This window comes from Mercenaria mercenaria, chromosome 10 (genome assembly GCF_021730395.1).
Source record: "Mercenaria mercenaria strain notata chromosome 10, MADL_Memer_1, whole genome shotgun sequence".
In the NCBI taxonomy this organism is placed as follows: Eukaryota; Metazoa; Mollusca; class Bivalvia; order Venerida; family Veneridae; genus Mercenaria; species Mercenaria mercenaria.
In genome coordinates this window covers 71,633,406-71,659,741 of record NC_069370.1, presented here as the reverse complement: position 1 = coordinate 71,659,741, position 26,336 = coordinate 71,633,406, and the positions used below count along the sequence as shown (strand labels likewise).

Here is a 26,336-nt window from a genome sequence, read left to right as displayed (position 1 = left end):
TTTTTCACTACTAGAATACATTCTGCATGAAATAAGACGGTTTTCATGTTCATACAACCCACATGGCAAGTTTTGCAGATCGAAACCGGAAGTAGGTGTTTATTGCGCGGACGAGAGCAAATATGCGCTATTTTTAGGGTAGCAAACCACAACTGACTGGCATTTCACTAGGAACTACATAACCCCCTATTTTCTTTTCATTTTTCGTTAATTTGTGATAGAACTTCCATGAAAAATAGGTGTAGGAAAAAGTGATGTTCTCTAAAGACACATAACAACGACCTGAAGTTGTCGTTTTTTTATATGAAACAAAGAAGGATTTGAATTACTGACCTTTAACCTATAATAGGGGCATTTTTAGAGGGTGATGTTTCTCAGAATAGATTATTTTTCTTATATTCAACATAACATGTCAATATTTTTCTATTTTTGATAAGAAGACATGTTATACTAAATGACCATATATGGTTTTCATATCATTGAAATGCTCTAAAGTGCTGAAAATGAGGTCTGAATGTTTTGTTATTAATATGAAATAAATAAGGACTTGAATTGGTAGAGTGTAACCTACATTAATCACACGAGGGCGGTATCGCTCACACGAGTAGGTACCCGAATAACCAGTGGGAGTATGATTTATTCTGAATATACCATCAAAAATCCATTTTGATAGTGTTGTTTCTAGAAATAGATATAATCTGTCATATACGGGATGTTCCGGTCCAGAAAACGTGTCAATAGTCTCATTTCATTTCCCGCCATCTTTCAAAGTATTTCAAAGTAGGAAAGTAATGGTAGTCATTGTTATTTTTAAACTCAAGCAGTAAAAACGAATTCATGAATTCATAAGCTCAATCCATGTCTTAAATACTAAAGAGGACATTTAGTTTAATACTTTAATTCATCAGTCCCGAGAAGAAATGTTAGACATTTTGACCTCGAGACATTTCAACCCCAAGACACTTCGACCCCAAGACGTTTCGACCCTCAGAAATATCTTTGTTTTGATCCAATATTACTTTGACTTTGTTTCTAAGTCGAAGCACGGTTTACGAAACATTCAATTTAACAATCAACAGAAATGTTTACACCTGGCTGATTTAGTCTAAATAATGAGACCTTGGGTAGACCGATTTTACATTTTGATATTTTACGTTGTCTACCTAGAGGCGGATATCGACAAGTCAAAAAATATTAACTATATTCACCTCTCGAATACAATTATTTGGACTACTGGCTGATTATGTGTTAGTTAATAGATAATCCTTTAACACCTTTAATCTAAGGCGCATGTTAATATTGTCTACTGTGTGGTCGTTAAAGACCTAATCTTTTGACATCAAAATCGTCTTGTTAGTAGTCCAAATAATGGGACGTTTTGGGACCGCATGATAACTTTTGACTGTCGCTGCCCCATCATGTCAAAACTTAATCTGCATATTTCTGTTTGGAAATCCCCAATGAAATCTGTTTGGAAGGTTTTCTGGTACATGTACTATGTTTTATGTATTTGTAATGATTACATCTCTGATGATTAATTTATGTTGACAAAGCATAAAATTGCCTTGCTGACATATTTTTTTTTTAACGTGTTAAAGTAAACCCTGGGAGAGAAAATATCAAGGTCCCTACTGAGGCTCGAACACCGGACCTTGAGATCTGTAGGCGGACACTCTAACCACATCGCTAAAGGGTTAACCCAACAGCAAGGCTGTTGGAAGTGGCCTATAAACCTACTATCACTACACTTCTCCCCCTTTATTTTTCAGAGCTTACCAGCTCTCCAGGATGACATCCCGTGCACACCGCATGACTCAGTCTGTCAAACACTTCTGACACCATTAAAGTAAACCCTGGGAGAGAAAATACCAAGGTCTCTACTGGGCTCAAACCCCAGACCTCAAGATCTGTAGGCAGACACTCTAACCGCATCGCTAAAGGGTTAACCCAACAGCAAGGCTGTTGGAAGTGGCCTATAAACCTACTATCAATCACTACAGTGTATTGTGTGTTAATTTTCTTTCTGCAATTTAGTGTCATCGGCTGTCCGCTGTGTATTGAAACCGGTGTGAGGGTAGATTTCTCCTCGCATATGTTTACACATATTTCCAAAGATTTAAGTTTCTTTTAAGCTCACCTGTCACATAGTGACAGGGTGAACTTTTGTGATTGCATTTTGTCCGTCGTCCGTTCACGATTTCTTGTGAACAAGATAGATACCACATTTTGCATCCAATTTTAATCAAACTTGCACACAACTTGTATTGGCTTAATATCTCAGTTCCTTTCAAAAACTGGCCAGATCTCATCATGGGTTCCAGAGTTATGGCCCTTTAAAGGGCCAAATTTTGCTATTATGGCTTTTGCAGCCGTAATTTATAAACTTCATTTATGGTTTGATTTGATACAAACTTGCAAAATATCTTCAACAACAATAAATCTTGGATTCCGTAATGAATCTGTCAGTTTCAATCATAGGTTCTGGAGTTACAGCCCCTGATTGACCCTTGAAAGAGCCAAAATATTTTAACTTTTAATTTGTGAACATGATAGAAGTGACATTTTATATTTGATTTTAACCACATTTACACACAACTTAAGTCACAATAAGGTCTCTGTTCCTTTCAAAAACGGGCTAGATTCCATCATGGGTTCTAGAGTTACAGCCCCATATAGAGGTTTCATTTATGCTTTGATTTGATACAAACTTGCACAGAATAATTATCTTGATGATCTCTAGGCCTGGATCGAAACTGGGTCATGTTGGGTCAAAAATTAGGTCATCAGGCCACATTAATAATCCTATCTTCATGAAACTTGGTCATGCAGAATCTTTATTTTGATGATTTCTAGGCCAAGTTCAAAACTGGGTCATATGGGTCCTAGGTCACCCGGTCAAATCAAAGGAAAAGCTTGTTAACAGTCTTGAGGCCACATTTATGACCCTATCTTCATGAAACTTGGTCAGAATGTTTATCTTGATGATTCCTAGGCTAAGTTTGGAACTGGGTCATATGGGGTCAAAACCTAGATCACTCGGTCAAATCAAAGGAAAACCTTGTTAACACTTGTTCATTTGATGTGCATGAAACTTGGTCAGAATGTTTGTGTGCATGAAATAACGTATGAATTTTTATCTGGGACATGTCAGGTCAAAAACTAGGTCACCAGGTCAAGTCAAAGAATAAACTTGTTTATATTCACATGGGTGAAAGTTTTCCGTATTATGACGGAATTCCGTATTTGGACCTTCCCAAAGGTCATTTTTCCAAATCGTGTAAATCCGATGAGATTTTCAGAGGGGGGGGGGGGGGAGGCGGTATCAAGTCAACTTGTTCCCTAGTTACTGTTCCAGTGCGGTTGGCTATCAATGGCAAAATAATGACGTTCATATTTTCCAGGATGCTAAAAATAGCGCTGATTGCAACAATTGCATCGTTGTTTTCTATTAGGAATACGGAATGTAACATTATATTAGCCAAAAATAACCGAACGCTGGCTATTATTCATCCAAAAATAGACTGTAGATCGGTTATTTCCGTGGATAAGACTGAAGATTCTATTTAAAATTTCCGTGTATAACCCATGGTTAACGAATCATTTCAGCACGTGTGATACTTTATGACCTCCTTTTACGACAACCAAAAACCTGTTCATTACTGCTAATCGGAGGCAGAAATTTCAAATGTTCACAATATCGAAGAAATTGACCGATCTGACCATCATGAAGTTTCTACCAACGGGTTAAAACACCATGGAGATTGAGAAACAAGCCAAGAACAAAATTTAATGGCGATGGCAGTTGTCCGAGTTAGATTCTGAGGGGTTGAAATGGTCTGATAGTGATAGATAGACGTTTGCTGTGTTGCATATTGCACAAAGATTAATTACAAATCCAATGGAAAGAAAGGCATCAGACTTCACTGCGAGGACGCCAAACACCAGAAAAAACACTGGAGTTGTGAAACCGGGGAATGAGGTGAGATGATTTTTCATTATCTGTTTATAAATGTTTAATCTATATGGAAGAGGTACTAACTCACAAGCATCCATGACAAGTATGCCTCAAATTCAAATAAAAATAAGGATATTAAACATACCCCAAAAGACTGAAACACAGTCTTTTACAGTGTTACCTGAACTTCATACATTATTGTATCTTTAATTCAGGCAATTTTGGCATGGATGTGACCCCACCCTCTTCCTTTCTTCTGTCTTCTCCTTGCTTTACTGGCCATATACACTTGCTTGCTGGGACTGGTCTGTTAATTCTGAGTAGATATTAGTTGAACTTGCACTGAACTTATGAGCCCAGCAGCAAAGTGTCAGTTTAAACCAAAGAAGACAATTTATTCGGGGGAAAAATATATATATGGTGGTCTATAAATTTGGGACTGTTCTTGATGTCTTTTTTGGCTCTACTGTATAGTTTTGTATGTCATTGAATAATGGGTCCATTTGTTTACTTTAGGTTCTGCCGGGTTCTTCTAATGGTACTAAGAACACGGAATCTATGCAAGACAGGGTGGATAAACAACACACCATAACCAGTGGCACGTACGTAAACACACATAGCATTTCCAAAGTTAGTAGGATGACCTAAAGAAAAATCTTAAAGGACAAATCTTATCACTGTATCCCAATGAGGCAACAAACAATAACAATGATAAGAATTTGAATGTAATTGCATTGTATATTGTGAAATAGTGTGGAAATAATAAAATTACAAATTAATTTTTGAAAAATAAGGTCTTGAATTTATGTTTGCAGAAGTCTCCAAAACTGAAATACAGAGGACTCTACTTATCAGGAAAAGCTTTGTACAGTACTTAGAAATTGCTGTATTTCAGGAGCTTCCGGGGGCTTCCGGGGGCCTCCTGGACCCCTAGCCAGGGTTTTACCCTGGACCAACCGGGGGCCCTGTCAGTCCCCAGGCCCCCAGATATTTCTTTCAGTATGTTCAGTTTTTCCAACTTTCACCCATGTATTCAAGAGGCCATATTTTTTGGTCAAAGAATTTAATTCCACACAGAACTCTGGTTGCCATGGCAACCAAAAGGAAAAACTTTAATAATCTTCTTGTCCAAAACTGCAAGGCATAGAGCCTTGATATTTAGTATGTGACATCATCTAATGGTCTTCTATGAAGACTGTTCAAGTTATGCCCCCCGAGTTGAAAAGAGGCCCCGCCCCGGGGGTCCCAAGTTTCACATAGACTTATATAGAAAAAAAATCTTTAAAAATCTTCTTGCCTGAAACTGCAAGGCCTAGGCTTTTGATATTTGGTATGTTGTATTGCCTAGTGGTCCTCTACCAAAATTATTCAAATTATGTCCCTAGGATGAAAAGAGGCCCTGCCCAAGGGTTTTCAAGTTTTACATAAACTTATATAGGAAAAAAATCTTCTTGCCTGAAACTGCAAGGCCTAGGCTTTCGATATTTGGTATGTTGCATTGCCTAGTGGTCCGCTACCAAATTTGCTCAAATTATATCCCTAGGGTGAAAAGAGGCCCTGCCCTGGGGTTCCCAAGTTTTACATAGACTTATATAGGAAAGAACTTTAAAAATCTTGTTGTCTGAAAGTTCAAGGCCTAGGCCTTTGATATTTGGTATGTAACATTGCCTAGTGGTTCTCTAATAAGATTGTTCAAATTATGCCCCTGGGGTGAAAAGAGGCCCCGCCCAGGGGGACACTTGTATAAGAGCTATATAGGAAAAAATATGTAAAAAATTATCTGATCATATTTCCTAGACTGTTTAATTATAATAACCTAATGTCACAGGCCTCGACCTTAGCGGTGGACCGTTGGACCGACCCAACCAAAATATCGGCAGGTCCACTAACTATCAAAAGTTAGGTAGACCGACGGTCAACCAATTTTCAGTCACGGTCTGCAAATAAAATGAAACCCTTAAAAGTGAAAAATAATGGGGGGGGGGGGGGGGGATAATCATACCCATATCGGCGAATTCACAAAACGAAAATTAGTACGGCATTCTACAGTTATAAGCATTGGCGAGTTAAAGTCAAGATAGCACGAATGGACTACTCCACCGGTCGGGCGAGTGGTTTTTACGTGGTAACTTTACCAAATTGAGAAATTACATCAGGCAAAATTACCTGGATTGACTGGAATTTACCCGCGAATCGTAAAAATATCAAAATGTCATGCTGGTAATTTTCCATTCCACAAGCACGTGCGCCCTATCGTTATATCAAATTTACATCGCGGTTACTTTTGACACAAAAAACGCGCGTAGTGCATTCATTTTTAGCTCACCTGAGCAATGCTCAGGTGAGTTTTTCTGATCGCTCGATGTCCGGCGTCCGTCGTCCGTCGTCTGTCAACATTTAGCTTGTGTATGCGATAGAGGCTGTATTTTTCAATTAATCTTCATGAATATTGGTCAGAATGATAACCTTGATGAAATCTAGGCCGAGTTCGAAAATGGGTCATCTCGGGTCAAAAACTAGGTCACTAGGTCAAATCAAAGAAAAACCTTGTGTATGCGATAGAGGCTGTATTTTTCATTTAATCTTCATGAATATTGGTCAGAATGATAACTTTGATGAAATCTAGGCCGAGTTCGAAAATGGGTCATCTCGGGTCAAAAACTAGGTCACTAGGTCAAATCAAAGAAAAACCTTGTGTATGCGATAGAGGTGGTATTTTTCAATTAATCTTCATGAATATTGGTCAGAATGATAACCTTGATGAAATCTAAGCCGAGTTCGAAAATGGGTCATCTCGGGTCAAAAACTAGGTCACTAGGTCAAATCAAAGAAAAACCTTGTGTATGCAATAGAGGCTGTATTTTTCAATTCTTCTTCATGAATATTGGTCAGAATGATAACCTTGATGAAATCTAGGCCGAGTTCGAAAATGGGTCATCTCGGGTCAAAAACTAGGTCACTAGGTCAAATCAAAGAAAAACCTTGTGTATGCGATAGAGGTGGTATTTTTCAATTAATCTTCATGAATATTGGTCAGAATGATAACCTTGATGAAATCTAAGCCGAGTTCGAAAATGGGTCATCTCCGGTCCAAAACTAGGTCACTAGGTCAAATCAAAGAAAAACCTTGTGTATGCAATAGAGGCTGTATTTTTCAATTCTTCTTCATGAATATTGGTCAGAATGATAACCTTGATGAAATCTAGGCCGAGTTCGAAAATGGGTCATCTGGGGTCAAAAACTAGGTCACTAGGTCGTATCACGTAAAAACCTTGTGTATGCGATAGAGGCTGTATTTTTCAATTGATCTTCATGAATTTTGGTCAGAATGATTGCCTTGATGAAATTTAGACCAAGTTCGAAAATGGGTCATCTGGGTTCAAAAACTAGGTCACTAGGTCAAATCAAAGAAAAACCTTGTGTATGCAATAGAGGCTGTATTTTTCAACTGATCTTCATGAAATTTAGCCAGAATGATAACCTTGATAAAATCTAGGCTGATTTCGAAAATGGGTCATCTGGGGTCAAAAACTAGGTCACTAGGTCAAATCGAAGAAAAACATTGTGTATGCAATAGAGGATGTATTTTTCAATTGATCTTCATGAAATTTGGTCAGAGTGATTGCCTTGATGAAAACTAGGTCGGTTTTGAATATGGATTATCTGAGGTCAAAAGCTAGGTCACTAGGTCAAATTAAAGAAAAATCTTGTGTATGCGATAGAGACTGTTTTTTTCAGTTGATATTTATGAAATTTGGTCAGGTTGATTGCCTTAATGAAATCTAGGTTGAATTTGAATATGGGTCATCTGGGGTCAAAAACTAGGTCACTTGGTCAAATCAAAGAAAAAACTTCTGTATGTGATAGAGGCTGTATTTTTCAGTTGATCTTCATGAATTTTGGTCAGAATGATTGCCTTGATAAAATCTAGGTCGAGTTTGAACATGGGTCATCTAGGGTCAAAAACTAGGTCATATCTAAGAAAATGCTTGTTTTATCGCAAGAGACCAATTTTTTTGTCCAATCTTAATGAAAATTGGTCAGAATATTTGTTTCCATGAAATCACTAGGTCAAACATGTTTTACACTGTTATGGAGTGTTTCTTAGGTGAGCGACCTAGGGCCATCTTGGCCCTCTTGTTTAATATAATTGCTTCAGATTTTCAACACCGCTTGAGAACTAATACAGTTTGAATTCTATTACAGTTTTAATAAGATATCGACAGGAATGTAGGCAAAATTCTTTAAAAACGATCAAATGTTCACATAATGTTTTGTAAAATTTCAAACAGCGCGATCTTGATTATTTATTTCTTTCTTAAAGTAAATAAACGGTACATACTATGGTAATAAAGTTCAGACTTTTGACCAGAAAGTACAAAAAACACAATTAAAAAATCTTAAATAATGAAAAAGCGGCTTGTGTCGGTGCGACGTTAAACCCAACAAAATAAATAAATAAATAGAAAAAGCGGCAGCAATTTAAATACATGGAGTAAAACGATTTTTGGCAAACAGATTTCTGTTAGCGCGGCAGAATAGGCTACGTGACCTCATGAACGTAAATAGAAATGTGGTTTTAAAATAAAGCAGTATGATGTCGTTGCGGTTTTTAATAAGTTTTAAATGATTCTTTGTACATGTATTTTTTGACACAACACTTTGTTAGATGTTCTTCTCAAACAATAATGTAAATTTCTTGAGGGCAAATAGGTCACAGAGGTAGGGTCCACTATCATCGTTCACGGTTTGACACATTTACGTGTCAGTTTATTCGGGATATTGCACATTCGCTTTTAAAAAAATAAAGAAAAAACTTTTTTACTGATTTCTTCTCAACAATTAAAGAAATCGAGACTGTACGATCAGACAGTGATGTGTCACATGGCGCGAAAACATGACGTAATGCCATGACTATCTCGGGGAAACTATACCGCTTTGATCTCCACTTCAGATGCCACAATAACCGGCATACTTCTTTTAGCTCTTTGAGGGGGTGTTAATTGATGATGAAAACAAGGCCAATTACTTAGTTTATCATCAGAATAACTACCGATAATTGTTGATGTTTTTTTTTTTCACTTTCAACACGGGTCGAGAGGATGATGATTATTGTGTCCATATTTTGGGACACTTTTCAAAATAATTATTTTTCGGGATAACAGATTGCTAGTCTTCCATTTTTAATTATTTTAGAAATAAGTCCTGTTTCTTCGAGTCATATGAAGTTATGACGGCTACAACATCACAATTTATGTGATAGAATTGGAGGTCCACTAAAGTCAGAGCAGGTCTACTAGATTTTAGCAGTTGGTGGACCTGCTGGCAACTGCTGAAAAAAGTTAAGGTCGAGGCCTGAATGACCCCAAGTAATTAGGGTCACTTGACTGTGACCTTGTCTTACTGACCTCTTTTCTTGTTTTTTAAGATACAGCCTTGAAATTGGATGACATACACAGTTTTGCACACCGATCTTAACTGGCTTTCAGTGACCATGAATGTGACCTACTTCTTAATATTTTAGCATCAGTTTGACATTTGGCTCATATTACTCAGGTGAGCGATCCAGGGTCATCATGACCCTCTTGTTTTAAAATTATGAGTTATATTCAACCCATTTGAAGTTTCTACATGAATATCAATGTTTAATGATATTGGAGCAAGTAAGTTTGGCCAGTATTTTTTTACTTTTTTTGGATTTTTTAACTTCTTCATTTTCCAACAGTAAAATGCAGATACGGGTAAGGCTTAGAGGGATGACAACTATAAAATATCAGAATCATAAAATAAGTGATCCCGATAAGCTAAATAAGTAAGGCTATCTATCTCATTAGTAGTCCAAATAATAGGACATTTCGAGACAGCGTGGTAACTTTTGACTGCCGCTGTCCCATCACATCCAAACTTATTCTGCATATTTCTGTTAGGAAATCCCCAATGAAATCTGTTGGAAACGTTTTCTGATGCATGTACAATTTATTACCTTTGTGTACAATTTTGTCTCATGCTTCAGAATTTATGCAAAACACAAAAACTGCAAGCGTAAATTCTGAACAGCTGGTTTTCACTTCGACGTCTTAACTTTTTAATTACAATAATTATTTTATTTGTAAAAAGTGGTTCTCAACAAGTACAAAATGTAAACTAGTCTCGAATACATTTCCTACACGTAGAGTTGCTTAGAAAAAATTAAGTGCAATTACCGAATGTAGTTTACATCATACAAGATTTTAGCTTGACTATTCAAATAATAGTGAGGGCTACTCTACTCACACTGGTGTCTGCATCATCAGTGACGCACCTTTAAGTTTTGCATTCAAGTTCATATTTCATCTCAGTAACCAAATTGCATTTATTGGATTGAAACTTCACAAAAGACTTCCTAGTCAACAAAGCTACTGAAATAACCAAGTAAGATAACTCTTGGTTGAATTTAATACAAATCATGACTCTTTTTCGACGTAGAAAATTTGGGTGAAGTGTTGGTCATCTTAATTGTACAATTTACAAAACAAAGAAATTGTCATAATGAGCGAAGAAAAATGATGTTAATAACCAGAAGTCTGATCTTGACCATCAGATACTGGTAGTTAAAACATCTCAATTACCTCTTAACTCTTTTTCAGTTTTTCCGATTTACCCCATGCTTTCAAAACTAGGGGTTATTAACCCCAGTGTCAAAAAATTATCTGGAGCACCGTATATAGAGCTGAAGTTAAACCTCCTGTTACCAGATTTTAATCAACTTCAGACTTTACTCTAGCACATTGACTTTAATCTTTAAATCAGGCGACTGGTGGAACAATTTGCCGTTTCTATAAGACACCACGTGGATGCTGGAATGGAGATCAGTGTCGTTTTGTTCATGATGATGGACTAGCTGTGCCGTCAGCAATGCCCAGATGCAGATTCTATGGGTAAATAATTAAATATGTTATTGTGGTCATTATAAGGTTTTGTTTCTTTGTGTAATACATGCCAGATGAAACATTGATATAGCACAATATATAAATTTAACATGTAAAGTTTTAGGCCAAGAACAGAATGTTGTTTGTTTCCCTTTACAGAAGTAAAGCTATTTCTTTACCACCAACCCTAAAGTAATTTGTTAAAAACTTTACATTGACCAAACGGACTTCTGTGACTGTGGCTGATAACTTGACTTTCTTGTCTTTGATTCTACATAGTTGCCAGCCCATTCCTGAAATAATGCCTGCAGAGGCACATTGGGATCTTCCTTTGCCATTTTTCAAAGAAACAAGTATCTGTGTAAGAAATTGTTTGGCTCTCGCAGTAAATAGTAGCTTAAAAGATAAAAATTCCCAGTGTAGACCCTGAGTAAGGCAGTGTGAAAGTAACGTGTTGGTTTTTAGCTCGACTATTCGAAGAATAAGTAGAGCTATCCTACTCACCACGGCGTCGGCGTCACACCTTTGGTTAAGTTTTTCGTACCAGTCCATATTTTGACAAAGTCTTTTGAGATAAAGCTTTGAAACTTTCAAAACTTGTTTACCATCATCATGGCCAGTTATAGGCAAGAGCACATAACTCAATCAAGGATTTTGGCTGAATTATGGCCCCTTTTGACTTGGAGATCATGGTTAAGTTTTTCATACCAGTTCATATTTTGACAGTCTTTTGAGACAAAGCTTTGAAACTTTCAATATTTGTTTACCATCACCATGTCCAGTTATAGGCAAGAGCACATAACTCCATCAAGGATTTTGGCTGAATTATGGCCCTTTTTGACTTAGAAATCTGGATTAATATTTCGTACCAGTTCATATTTTGACAGTCTTTTGAGATAAAGCTTTGAAACTTTCAACACCTGTTTACCATCACCATGTCCAGTTATAGGCAAGAGTACATAACTCCATCAAGGATTTTGGCTGAATTATGGCCCCTTTTGACTTAGAAATCTTGGTTAAATTTTTCGTACCAGTTCATATTTTGACAAAGTCTTTTGAGCTAAAGCTTTGAAACTTTCAATACTTGTTTACCATCACCATGTCCAGTTATAGGCAAGAGCACATAACTCCATCAAGGATTTTGCCTGAATTATGGCCCTTTTTGACTTAGAAATCTGGGTTAATATTTCCTACCAGTTCATATTTTGACAAAGTCTTTTGAGATAAAGCTTTGAAACTTTCAACACCTCTTTACCATCACCATGTCCAGTTAAAGGCAAGAGTACATAACTCCATCAAGGATTTTGGCTGAATTATGGCCCCTTTTGACTTAGAAATCTTGGTTAAGTTTTTCGTACCAGTTCATATTTTTTGTAAAGTGTTTGACATATGGCTTTGAAACTTTTATCACTTGTTTAGTATAATAGTCTCTATCTGTAGGAAAGAGAACATAACTCTGTCATCTATTTTGCTGAATTATGGTCCTTTTTGGATTTTGAAATTGGTTCTGTTTTCATACAAGTCCATGTTTTGTCAAAACTATTTGACATATGGCTTTTAAACTTTGAACACTTGTTTATCATTATGATTTCCATCTGTAGGCAAGAGTACATAACTATTTTGACTGAATTATGGCCCTTTTTGGACTTTGAAATTGGCTCATATATTGCCATTTAGTGCAAGACTTATCGAAATCAAAGTAATACAGGAACATTGTTTGTCTAATCTATTTATTTCTTTTGTCTGAATATCCGTGGAAATATTTTGACCCCATTCTTCAATCAATTCTTCGAATAGTCGAGCGCGCTGTCATCAGACAGCTCTTGTTGTAATTGTTAAGACAAGTGTAGGGTATCATAATCATGTTCACCATTCTGATAACATCAGTTTCCATAATAATTGTTATTTAAATCTATATTACTTTAGTTGCCGCTATGTCATTATTTCATTACATATAATGTAACAAATTTAAAACGTGATGCTTTGCCCAATATGCTGTTTATCAATAATTATGAACTGGGCAGTGAGACAAAAACTGTCGGTCCAGTGGACCTCAGCCTAGCTTTCTACCTATATAACTGTTGCAGATGGACATCAATGCCTTATTTGTAAAGGGCATTCAAAGGACATAAAACTGAGGATAATAAATAAAGGTGTTATGATTATGGTCAGACTAAAATTTAATGTTCTATAGAATGTTAAAAATTTTTTAGAAGCTGTTGAGTGTTTACTGTTTTCTCTTATTCCTATACTGAGTCTTGTTTGGTTTATTTCAGTACACCAGAAGGCTGTAGGTACGGTGATTCCTGCTATTTCCTCCATGATGAACCACAAGTTTCTGCTGTTGAACAACAGGTAAACAATTGTACATTGAACAGGGACTCTCTAATGGTCATTCGTCTGCTTAGAGTGAACAGAAGTTACATATTGACCAGAAATCTTCTGTTCCACAAGGAATTCTGATAAAAGGGAATTTAAGACAACAGATAGCTTAAATATTCGGTGTAATGATGTGTTACATATATAACAGTAATTTTGCCAATTTTAAAGTGGTTTTGAGAATAAATGGGTTGAATATTCTCTGTAACAGGATGTAAGATGTGTTCCATACAAGACCATAGTATTACTTTTGAAAACAAAATGAAATAAATTGTCACAATATCATGACTGTGGTCCATACATATAGCTTAAATCCAAAGCTACAGATGGCAGGAATTGATAGGTCTTTTATCATACCAAGTAAGTGTAACTCTAGCATTCAAAAATGCATGTTGAAAAATCTTGGAACTCTGGCAAGATTGTATTATTTGACAGATTTTCTTTATATAAATGGAACATGTGTTTTGTATGTGCTTTCAGAAAGTATGTGAGAACATTGACAGGTTATGCATTGATGAAGGCCCGGACAGCTTGACTGAACACTTAGCAGCTGGTAAATTAAAACTTTTTTCTGTTCTTAGTACGTGTATAAGATTGAATAACCTTACAGACTTTATTAGGTTGGTTCATCTTTAAGATTTTTTCTTTAACTGAGTAATATTATGCTCTCTAAGTTATGTGATATCTTGACTGCAGATTTTATGCATATTTTTCAATATGAATTTATTATTTGTATATTTATAGGACAGCAGCAGTGTGTAGCAATAGACAACAGTGGCTGCTTCTTCAACAAACAAGACCTAGAATACTACACTGTACCTAGAGGTAAATCTTTAGTTAGGAAGTAATTATAATGGTCCTGTAAAGAGGTGTCATATTGTTTTACTCCTGTCAGTCAGTCTGCAGACAGTTTGGTTTTGGATCAGTAACTAGAAAGCAGTTAGGCCTATGGCCATCAAACTTTGTAGGATGTTTGGCTGTAATCAGTGATAGTCAAGATCACGAGACCTCAAGACAGAAAAAAGTCTCTTTAGTCACTGAAGAAGCTTGGGAATGATTGCCATTCCAGGCAGACTGGTAAAAAAGTAAAGAGAAAAATATAAGTTTCTGATTTGTTTGTTTGTTTTGTCGGGTTAAACATTGAATCAACGCAATTATGGGTCATATGGTGGCTTTCCAGCTTTAATGGTGGAGGAAGACCCCATGTGCCCCTCCATGCATTATTTCATCACTGGCAGGCACCTGGGTAAAACCACCGACCTACCGTAAGCCAGGTTTCATGAAGTTAGCTAAGGGTTGTAATGATTTTGAAGACATTGGATATGTTCTCTTTTTCAGAAGATGTAAATACTATGACATCAATGATCATTAGTTTTTCTGGTAGACTGATTTTTAGCTCACCTGTCACAAAGTGACAAGGCGAGCTTTTGTGATTGCGCAGCGTCTGTGCGTAAACTTTTGCTCGTGACCACTCTAGAGGTCACATTTTTTCATGAGATCTGTATGAAAGTTCTTCTTGATGATATCTAGGTCAAGTTCGAAACTGGGTCATGTGCGGTCCAAAACTAGATCAGTAGGTCTAAAAATAGAAAATCCTTGTGACCTCCCTAGAGGCCATATTTTTCAATGGATCTTCATGAAAATTGGTTAGAATGTTCACCTTGATGATATCTAGGTCAAGTTCGAAATTGGGACACATGCAGTCAAAAACTAGGTCAGTAGGTCTAAAAATAGAGAAACCTTGTGACCTCTCGAGGCCATACTTTTCAATGGATCTTCATGAAAATTGGTCAGAATGTTCACCCTGATGATATCTAGTTCAGGTTTGAAACTGGGTCACGTGCCTTCAAAAACTAGTTCATTAGGTCGAATAAAAGAAAAACATTGTGACCTCTCTAGAGGCGATATTTTATCATGGGATCTGTATGAAAGTTGGTCTGAATATTCATCTTGATGATATCTAGGTCAAGTTCGAAACTGGGTCAGCTGCGTTCAAAAACTAGGTCAGTAGGTCTAAAAATAGAAAAACCTTGTGACCTCCCTAGAGGCCATATTTTTCAATGGATCTTCATGAAAATTGGTCATAATGTTCACCTTGATGATATCTAGATCAATTCGAAACTGGGTCATGTGCATCAAAAACTAAATCAGTCGGTCTAAAAATAGAAAAACCTTGTGAACTATCTAGGTCAAGTTTGAAACTGGGTCAACTGCGGTCAAAAACTAGGTTAGTATGTCTACGTCGTCCGTGTGTCCGTGCGTAAACCTTTGCTTGTGACCACTCTAGTTTAAGATCCAGCCTTGAAATTTGGATGATATGTATAGTTTTGCACACCAATCTTTAAACTGTCTTTCAGTGACCATAAATGTGACCTACTGATCTACTTTCTAATATTTTAGCATCAGTTTGCCATTTGAAACATGTGGTTCAAGATACTCATGACCCTCTTGTTGTAGATTTGTGTTTAAGCCAAATCATGAAATTAAATCCCAATAAACATGTAAAGTTCCTATTAAAGTTATGTTCAAAAGTCATGAAATCATGTCCCATGAAACTGTCCTGTTGGCCAAATTCACCAAATTTCTTGCCCACAAAATTGAAGGACTTCACAGAAGTATTTATATCGTAACCTACTTTGATTGAAGACAGAAGGAGTGAACTGTTCGGGAATAAGTACAAAATGTAGGTGAAATGTACTGATACTTACTGCAATTTTAAATGAATCCAATTGCTAGAGCTGCTTTATGGTGTGTAGTTTTAATGAATGGCAAACAGAAAATTGTTTCTTTATTTATTGCATTTCATAAAAAAAGGAAATTGGAACACACAACCAAACACTGAGATTAAATAACTGAATTTTATTTAATCATGCTATTACATTTCAGTTGGAAAGTTTCAGATTTCAAAATATACCTGTCCCCCACAATTAGCAGTCAGAGCATAAGATTATTAATTAAGAGGTTGTGGACTCCCAGCTTAGTATATGTTCCATCGGCATAGTGTGAACCCAAAGTGTATTGTAGTCCCTAGTAAATGAAACTGGTATTTGTTTATCTTTTTAGGTCAGGAGATGGAACCAAAGTTACCACAGCTGGTCCTACCAGCTTTACTCGAACTGCTTAATATGTCCAACATGCATCCTGTTAAGGTAAGTTCAGAGTAGTGTTAAAAATATAATTGTGAAGCAGTTGTATGCTAAAACTTGAGATATTTCATTCTTTGTTCTATAAAGTTTGACTGTTTTTTCCCAGTCCAAATATTTTCATGTTTCATACAACAAACATGTTGTAGAAATCATATTTTGATATGAAAAAACATGCACAAGCAGCACATTTTTATTACAACATTGCAATATTGACATTACATTGACATACATGGTACAATACAGATGCGGAGAAAGATTGCTACAAAATTTGATCTGCTATTTTTAGCTCATCTGAACTTTGTTCAAGGTGAGCTATTAGTACAGGTGGATGATCCAGCTTCCGTTGTCTGTCATCTTGCTTCAACATTTTCACTTAAGCATCTCCTCTGAAACCATTTGGTGAAAGTTGATGAAACTTGGCCTAGTTATTCCTTGGATGGTTCTCTACCAAAGTTATTCAAAAAAATTCATTGTATGCAGAATCTGGATGCCATGGCAACTGGAAGGAAAAAGGCAAAAAGTCTTCCTGTCTAAAACCTCAAAGCCTACAGCTTGTAGCATTGCATATTGACACTTCTTCTACCAAGTATGTTCAAATCATGCCCCCGGGGTCAAAAATGGCCTATCCTGGGGTTCAGTGGTTTAATATAGCTTTATATAGAAAAACTTGTCTGAAATCTCAAGCATTTGAGCTTAGATATTTGACATGTAACTTTGTATAGTGGTCCTTGACCATTTGTTCTAATCATCCTTTTGTGGCTACACCCACCCTGAGGTTCACTGGTTTTACATTGACTTATACAGGAAAAACTTTATAAGTCTTCTTATCTAAAACCTGAAGTCATAGAGCTTAGATATTTGGCTTGTAGCGTTGTGTAGTGGTCTCTGGGGTTGAAATTGACCCTGTCCAGAGGTCAATTTTACAAAGACTTATATAGGAAAAGAACTTTGAAAATCTTCTTGTCTGAAGCTGCAAGACTCAGAGCTTAGTCATTTGATATGTAGCATTGTCTAGTGGTCCTCTTCTAATAAAACAATAGCGGTATAGTGGTTTTTCATAGACATGTATAGGAAAAACTTTAAAAATCTTCTTGTCTAAACCTCAAGCCTTTGAGCTTAGATAATCAACATGTAGCGTTGTGTAGAGGTCCTCTGCCAAGCAGGCCTCGACCTTAGCGGTGGACCGTTGGACCGACGCAACCAAAATATTGGCAGGTCCACTAACTATCAAAAGTTGGGTAGACCGACGGTCAACCAATTTTCAGTCAAGGTCTGCAAATAGAATAAAACCCTTAAAAGTGAAAAATAAGAGGAAAAAATCGTACCCATATCGGCGAATTCACAAAACGAAAGTTAGTTGATTTTGCCTTAAGTACCGCATTCTACAGTTAAAGTCGGGATAGCACAAATGGACTACTCCACCGATCGGGCGAGTGGTTTTTACGTGGTAACTTTACCAAATTGAGAAATTACATTGGGTAAAATTACCTGGGTTGACTGGAATTTACCCGCGAATCGTAAAAATATCAAAACGTCATGCTGGTAATTTTCCATTCCACAAGCACGTGCGCCCTATCGTAATATCTAATTTACATCGCGGTTACTTTTGACACAAATAAAATGCGCGTAGTGCATTCGTTTTTTAATATAAACGCTTCAAATTTTCAACACCGCTTGAGAACTAATACAGTTTGAATTCTGTAACAATTCTAATAAGATATCGACAGGAATGTAGGCAAAATTCTTTAAAAACGATCAAATTTTCATATAATGTTTTGTAAAATTTCAAACAGCGCGATCTTGATTATTTATTTATTTCTTAAAGTAAATAAACGGTACATACTATGGTAATAAAATTCAGACTTTTGACCAGAAAGTACAAAAAAACACAATTAAAAAATCTTAAATAATGAAAAAGCGGCAGCAATTTAAATACATGGAGTAAAACGATTTTTGGCAAACAGATTTCTGTTAGCGCGGCAGAATAGGTTACGTGACCTCGTGAACGTAAATAGAAATGTGGTTTTAAAATAAAGCAGTATGATGTCGTTGCGGTTTTTAGTAAGTTTTAAATGATTCTTTGTACATGTATTTTTTGACACAACACTTTGTTAGATATTCTTCTCAAACAATAATGTAAATTCCTTGAGGGCAAATAGGTCACAGAGGTAGGATATCCACTATCATCGTTCACGGTTTAACACATTTACATGTCAGTTTATTCGGGATATTGCACATTCGCTTTTAAAAAATTAAAGAAAAAACTTTTTTATTGATTTCTTCTCAACAATTAAAGGAATCGAGAAAGTACGATCAGACAGTGATGTGTCACATGGCGCGAAAACATGACGTTATGCTATGACAATCTCGAGCAACTATACCGCTTTGATCTCCACTTCAGATGCCATAATATTACGACACACTTCATTTAGCTCTTTGAGAGGTGTTAATTGATAATGAAAATAAGGCCAATTACTTAGTTTATCAACAGAATAATTACCGATAATTGTTAATGTTTTTTTGTTTTTGTTTTTTTTCATTTTCAACACGTGTCGGGTGGATGATGATTATTGTGTCCATATTTTGGGACACTTTTCAAAATAATCATTTTCGGGATAACAGATTGCTACAGTCTTCATTTTTAATTATTTTAGAAATAAGTCCTGTTTGAGTCATATGAAGTAAATTATGACGTCTACAACATCACAATTTATGTGATAGAATTGGAGGTCCACTAAAGTCAGAGCAGGTCTACTAGATTTTAGCAGTTGGTGGACCTGCTGGCAACTGCTGAAAAAAGTTAAGGACGAGGCCTGCCAAGGGTGTTCAAGTCATGCCCCTGGGGTCATAATTGGCCTTGCCCGTGGGGTCTTTTGTTTTAAATACACTTGTATAGGAAAACCTTCCTGAATAAAACGTCAAGGCCTACAGCTTAGATATTTTTCATAATTATATCATTTTAAAGAGGTTCTCTATCAAGAAATCATGTACCCATCTGAGTCAGGTGAGCAATTATACGGCAGTCATGGCCCTCTTGTATAAAAGACATTTCAGCCAACAGAATTGTGTTACATTTAATTCACACACTGAGTCAATTATAAAGAATGCAGAATAACTCACTAGATGGCTACGCAGTTAGTCTGCCGGACATGTTGCTTCCAATATTTTAACACTGTTAAAACAGTTAGTCATTGATGTCACATCAACCTTCTGTTGCCATGCATGTGCAATGAAATTAGGGCTGTGGATCGCCAGACAAGTGGCGATCCGATCCGATCTGCGAGTCGGGGCTGACGATTCACAGATCGAACCACGGATCAGCAGCAACAACTTATAATGATACAAAAATGCAAGCCTGTTATTTTTGTACTTTTTTCTTTATGGAATCTAAACTGCAGTTCTCATGGTGCTCAGTGTAATAGTTTTCAATTTGACCTATGTTTGGTGTTTTGCTCATTAATTAAGGTCAGGTTTTGTAGGTGGACTTCTGTAATGTTCAGCCATTCTTGCAGATGAACGATATGACGTCGGTCATTAATATCACAGTATTTAGTAACAGTTCCGTATTTTTTGGTAAGAAAATTTTATTTGTTGGACAGAAATTTCGTAACTAACATTTTATTGAATTTAATTACTTAAATGGTAAATGTTTATTCACTGTTTTGACAGATTTCATATTAATTTTAGTTCGAATATAAGACCGATGCTAACTCTACCTAAAACATTTGTTTACATCCGGTTAAGAATCTGACAACGCGTAATCGTCTCAGATGTGCAAGAAAATTCATTAAAGACGTTTAATGTGGCTTTAATTTAGTTTTATTGATAGAATTTTACATATTGCATGTATTAATGAAAAAGATCGCAATCCAACGATCTTGACAATGACGAATATTCGTACTCGAACTTTTGGTCAAACTCATGGATATCCGAGTACTCGGATACTCGTTACAGCCCTAAATGAAATAATGTTTCCCTATATCATTTACTTGTTTACATAAAAGTCATATTGGGATTGTAATAAGGTAAAGCAGGCCCATTTGAAATTATTCCACAGGCTTAAACCACTTTTATTGTTCCAATATATTAAAACATTGTTCATAATATCTTACATACACTTTAATTTCCAGTTGGCTGTTCCAAGTATATGGTTGTGTTTAAAGTACATGCATTCAAGGCCTTTGGTCTCCACAGACATAATGATCAGCATGTTGAAAAGACGTGACCAAAAAGAGATTACTCCACCCCAGTTTTTTTTTTCAGATGATCAGCATGTTGAAAAGACGTGACTGTAAATTGTCTCTAAGCCATATACTTAATAGACTGGTTATAACACTATTGTCCCTAAGCCATATACTTATAGACTGGTTATAACACTATTGTCCCTAAGCCATATACTTAATAGACTGGTTATAACACTATTGTCCCTAAGCCATATACTTAATAGACTGGTTATAACACTATTGTCCCTAAGCCATATACTTAATTAATAGACTGGTTATAACACTATTGTCCCTAAGCCATATACTTATAGACTGGTTATAACACTATTGTCCCTAAGCCATATACTTAATAGACTGGTTATAACACTATTGTCCCTAAGCCATATACTTAATAGACTGGTTATAACACTATTGTCCCTAAGCCATATACTTAATAGACTGGTTATAACACTATTGTCCCTAAGCCATATACTTAATTAATAGACTGGTTATAACACTATTGTCCCTAAGCCATATACTTAATAGACTGGTTATAACACTATTGTCCCTAAGCCATATACTTAATAGACTGGTTGTAACACTATTGTCCCTAAGCCATATACTTAATAGACTGGTTCTATCACTATTGTCCCTAAGCCATATACTTAATAGACTGGTTGTAACACTATTGTCCCTAAGCCATATACTTAATAGACTGGTTGTAACACTATTGTCCCTAAGCCATATACTTAATAGACTGGTTGTAACACTATTGTCCCTAAGCCATATACTTAATAGACTGGTTATAACACTATTGTCCCTAAGCCATATACTTATTAGACTGGTTGTAACACTATTGTTCCTAAGCCATATACTTAATAGACTGGTTATAACACTATTGTCCCTAAGCCATATACTTAATAGACTGGTTATAACACTGGTTTATGGACTTGATGACATCATGTTGTACACATTTAATGTATTAGATTTTAATTGATTGCAGATTTCACTAAATTTAAAAGAACATCCAGAATTGATGAATGAAAGCTACAAAGTATGTAAAGTTTTAGATCTTCTCTGTGAGAAGGCTATGAAAGCTCGTAACACTGACCATGTCAAGGCAATGAAGGTGCACTACTTTGCTACTGTGATACGTAAAGCCAAGGATGATTCATGTCTTGATGATTGGATCAAAAAGTAAGTTCAGTGCCCAGACTGTGTAGGCATTCTAAACAAAATTAGTTATTTACAACTTCATTTGACGCGTGGGGTGCCTCTGTGGCTGAATAGTTAGTCATTGACTTCAAATGATATGGCTCTCATCGCTGTTGGTTTGAGCTGTTGGGTCATCACTTGAGTAAGCTATTATGCTGGCTTGCTGAGATTGGTGAACTAATCAGAGGTCACCTAGGGTCTTCTTCCACCATGAAAAGCTGAAAAGTCACCAAGTGACCTCAACTGTGTTGAAAAAAAAACAAAGAAACTTCTTCAGTTGATTACAGTTAGATATTCTGTATATTTCTTGTTGTAATGTACCAATATTATCCAGAAAGGATGTTCTCCTTCATAATTATACCCTGAAAACTGAAATTTAGATGGGTATATAGGAGTCACAGTTGGTCTGTATGTTGGGTGGCAAGTCGATCCATAGCAAAAGTTTGCAGAAGAGACTACTACCACACTTTTAAAGGGGTTCCAATGAACGATCATGATGTGTAGACAAGTGGTATTTTTAGCTCACCTGTCACGAAGTGACAAGGTGAGCTTTTGTGATCGCGCAGTGTCAGTACGTCCGTGTGTGCGTAAACTTTTCCTTGTGACATCTCTAGAGGTCACAGTTTTCATGGGATCTTTATGAAAATGGGTCAGAATGTTCACCTTGATGATATCTAGGTTAAGTTCGAAACTGGGTCACATGCCATCAAAAACTAGGTCAGTAGGTCTAAAAATAGTAAACCTTGTGACCTCTCTAGAGGCCATATATTTCACAAGATCTTCATGAAAATTGGTCAGAACGTTCACCTTGATGATATCTAGGTCAAGTTCCAAACTGGGTCACATGCCATCAAAAACTAGGTCAGTAGGTCAAATAATAGAAAAACCTTGTGACCTCTCTAAAGGCCATATTTTTCATGGGATCTGTATGAAAGTTGGTCAGAATGTTCACCTTGATGATATCTAGGTCAAGTTCGAAACTGGGTCACATGCTGTAAAAAACTAGGTCAGTAGGTCAAATAATAGAAAAACCTTGTGACCTCTCTAGAGGCCATACTTTTCATGGGATCTGTATGAAAGTTAGTCTGAGTGTTCATCTTGATGATATCTAGGTCAAGTTTGAAACTGGGTCAACTGCGGTCAAAAACTATGTCAGTAGGTCTAAAATTAGAAAAATCTTTTGACCTCTCTAGAGGCCATATTTTTCAATGGATCTTCATGAAAATTGATCTGAATGTTCACCTTGATGATATCTAGGTCAGTTTCGAAAGTGGGTCACGTGACTTCAGAAAGTAGGTCAAATAATGAAAAAACGTTGCGACCTCTCTAGAGACCATATTTTTCATGGGATCTGTATGAAAGTTGGTCTGAATGTTTATCTTGATGATATATAGGTCAAGTTTGAAACTGATTCAACTGCCATCAAAAACTAGGTCAGTAGGTCTTGAAATAGAAAAACCTTGTGACCTCTCTAGAGGCCATACCCTTGAATGAATCTTCATGAAAATTGGTCAGAATGTTCACCTTGGTGATATCTAGGTCAAGTTTGAAACTGGGTCACGTCCCATAAAAAACTAGGTCAGTAGGTCAAATAATAGAAAAAAACGACGTCATACTCAAAACTGGGTGATGTGGGAAGAGGTGAGTGATTCAGGACCATCATGGTCCTCTTGTTTGTGGGATGGACTAAGGTAGGGGGCGCCAGTCTCCCTTCTTCAACATGTTTCTTGAGTTGACTACTTCCACATTTTTTAAGGGGTTCATACTCTGTTAACACATGATCTCTGTGATGTGTAGATGTCTAGTGATGTACTTTTTCCTGGGATTGACAAAAGTGGAGACCCTAAGGTCCCCATCCTCTTTTAAGTTTATGGTGCAGACTACTTCCACAATTGAAAAGGGCTTTCAACGAAACTTCATACATGTGATCACTGTGAAATGTATTTGTGTGTGACAGATTTTTAAATGCCTAGTTTGAAAAAACGGACGTATTATGTGGTGGCGCATGTCTGACTGTCTGTCCTTCATGATCCGTGTCCAGAACATAACTTTATAACCATTAAAGGTATAGAGGATATTTGTTTGTTTTAGTGCAAGATCGAAATATATTTCACCGAGTGAACACTATAATGCAATATTTTTTGACAAGTGGTGCAGCCACGAGTGAAAATGTAAGTTATGGTGTTCACGAGTGAAATATATTTCGATCTTACACTGAAACAAACAAATTTTCTATTTATTTTATGTTTTTAAATGGTTTTAACAAAATTATATCCAGTTTGTCCGCGCAACGTCACGTGCATCGCATCATGACGTCATTATGTCGTGACGTCAGAATATCTTTGAAGAAAAATTGTATTAAAATAGTTCTATTAAGTTTCCTGATTTCTTTTATATTTTATTATGATAGAATGTATATATTTATGATCCTGTTAGTATTTCTATACATCTATATCTTTACTGAAGTATATTTTGCAAGGAATTACCTATTATCTATATAATTCATATTCTTTCGCATTCAAGCATAGTTCCGTACCAGTGAAAAATTCACAATTTTATTTCACTGATAAATTTCAGTATTCCACTAAAGAGCATAATATAAATTGACTTTAAAACTTGGCATGTAGGTAGGTGGCAATGAGAAGATGTGCAGAGCACATGAATTGGCTGTGTATGTCACATACTGAGCTCAGAGGTCAAATCTGTCCTGTCATATTTCGTGTCCTGAGTGTAACTTATTAACCATTCAAGGTATTGACTTCAAACTTGGCATGTAGGTAGGTAGTGATTAGACGATGTGCAGAGAACGTGAACCTAGTCTCAAGATCACAATTTCAGCTCAAAGGTCAAATCTGTCCATCAAATTTTATGTCCAGTGCTTAACTTAACCTTTCAAGGTACCTATTGATTTCAGACTTGGGATGTAGGTGGGTGTTGATGAGATGCTTTGCAGAGTGCATGAACCAGGGTGGTAGGTCAAAGGTCAAGGTCAATAAATTGAATCTTGGAATATAGGCAGGTGGTGAAAAACAATTCATTTAGTTTCTTGCCCTTTTATAGTAAAAAAAATGTCGTCACCACTGCACTTTTGCTTCCATCCCCTCTGATATAACCTTCCGGCATAAATTTCCCCGCTTGGTGGAGAGCTCTTGTTTATAGGATGGGCAATGTGGGGAATGCATCCATGTCCCTTATTACTCCTCATTTTCATGTTGTGCACCACTTCTACAAATTTTAAAAAGATTTCTATGTAATTTACTTGAAATGTAAATGTGCATGACATATTTTTTTTATTGGGTGAACCAAAGAGCTATAAAATAAACAGATCGGCAACTTGAAAGGCATATAGAGCAAATCTCGCCAACATCCCGTGACAACTGAATGAGATCTCGTTGTAAGCGTCTGTTGATCATGATTGATCAAGTCAGCAAACGCTTTGAAATAAGGTTACTTTCGGATCATTTGTTTATCAAGATAATGGTGCATTTTTAATGTTATTAGTATTTTCTACACGGGAAAGGAATGAATTTATGATTGAAAGTCTGAGAAATCAACAGTGTTCGTTTGAAAAAGGACTCAAATCGGTTTATTACGTGCCGGGCTTACCACCTGTTTTATACTTCAGTAAGCGTCTGTTGATTTGATCATGATTGATCAAGTCGGCAAACGCTTTGAAATAAGATAACACGCTAACACGAGATGACGCGGGATTATCCCAAGTTGCCATTCTGTGTATTTTATAGTTCTTTGGGTGAACATAGGTGGGTGGTATTAAGTGCCCATCACCACTCACGTTTCCAAACTTTTAAAAGGATTCCAATGAAACTTATACATTTAATGAATAGTTAAACAGTAAGTGTTTAGTTGAATACACACAGAAGTTTTTAAAGTTGCAAAAACTATATTAAAACAGCACAAAACCCCCCAAAAAATAATCATTTAGGAAGTTCAGAATTGGGGAGAGAAAAAAGCATACTTTTGCTTTTGCTGCCAGTTATTGTTAGAATTTTTACAGAGAAAATGCCCCACGTATATTGCAGGTTGTTGATGGGAAGAGCAAGTGATGGCTACCCAGAATTTCAGGAACAACTTCTACGACAAGCATTACAAGAGTTTCCATATGTAACATCTCCGCTCTTTCGGGGACTGGTCAGAATGTTGTCTACTACTGAAATTGTAAGTTCCTGTTAAAACTCCGGGTGTATTAAAAAGGAGGGCATTGTTGATGTTTTCCAAAGTAGAACCCGAGTGCAATCCAAAGTTGGGCCTATGGGTATTTCAAAAAAGGCCTTTGTGTATTCCTTAATAGGGAAACTGTGTAAAGAAGTGCATATTATATATCTGTAATTTTGAACTGATTATGTTAAGGGATTTGCACATATCTGTCAGTCTGTTGGTGGACAATTTGGTTCCTGATCAATAACTAGATGATGCTTTGGTATACACTGGTATACAGTGGTCGTACATCATGGGACGAGTCTTTGTCATTAGACGACTCCTTATATATATTTTTCGGAGTTGATAGCTTAAA

General features: G+C 36.4%; 1 protein-coding gene across 6 annotated transcripts in view; it reads left to right on the top strand.

Moving 5' to 3' along the window:
* Window positions 1-703: 703 nt before the first annotated feature.
* The window catches only part of LOC123561321 (ankyrin repeat and MYND domain-containing protein 2-like), a 40,399-nt gene continuing 14,766 nt past the window's right edge, over window positions 704-26,336 (top strand). Inside the window, exons 1-9 of one of the 6 annotated variants that reach the window (XM_053553343.1) lie at window positions 760-794; window positions 9,384-9,511; window positions 10,745-10,872; window positions 13,140-13,218; window positions 13,723-13,795; window positions 13,987-14,067; window positions 16,306-16,391; window positions 21,594-21,787; window positions 25,846-25,981. In XM_053553343.1, the coding sequence (XP_053409318.1) occupies window positions 10,850-10,872; window positions 13,140-13,218; window positions 13,723-13,795; window positions 13,987-14,067; window positions 16,306-16,391; window positions 21,594-21,787; window positions 25,846-25,981 (672 nt within the window). In that variant the 5' untranslated portion in view covers window positions 760-794; window positions 9,384-9,511; window positions 10,745-10,849. Of the gene's footprint in view, window positions 795-1,224; window positions 1,248-3,410; window positions 3,980-9,383; window positions 9,512-10,744; window positions 10,873-13,139; window positions 13,219-13,722; window positions 13,796-13,986; window positions 14,068-16,305; window positions 16,392-21,593; window positions 21,788-25,845; window positions 25,982-26,336 lie in introns of those variants that run through there. The other 5 variants (XM_053553344.1, XM_045353607.2, XM_053553345.1 and 2 more) reach the window with 5 other exon arrangements.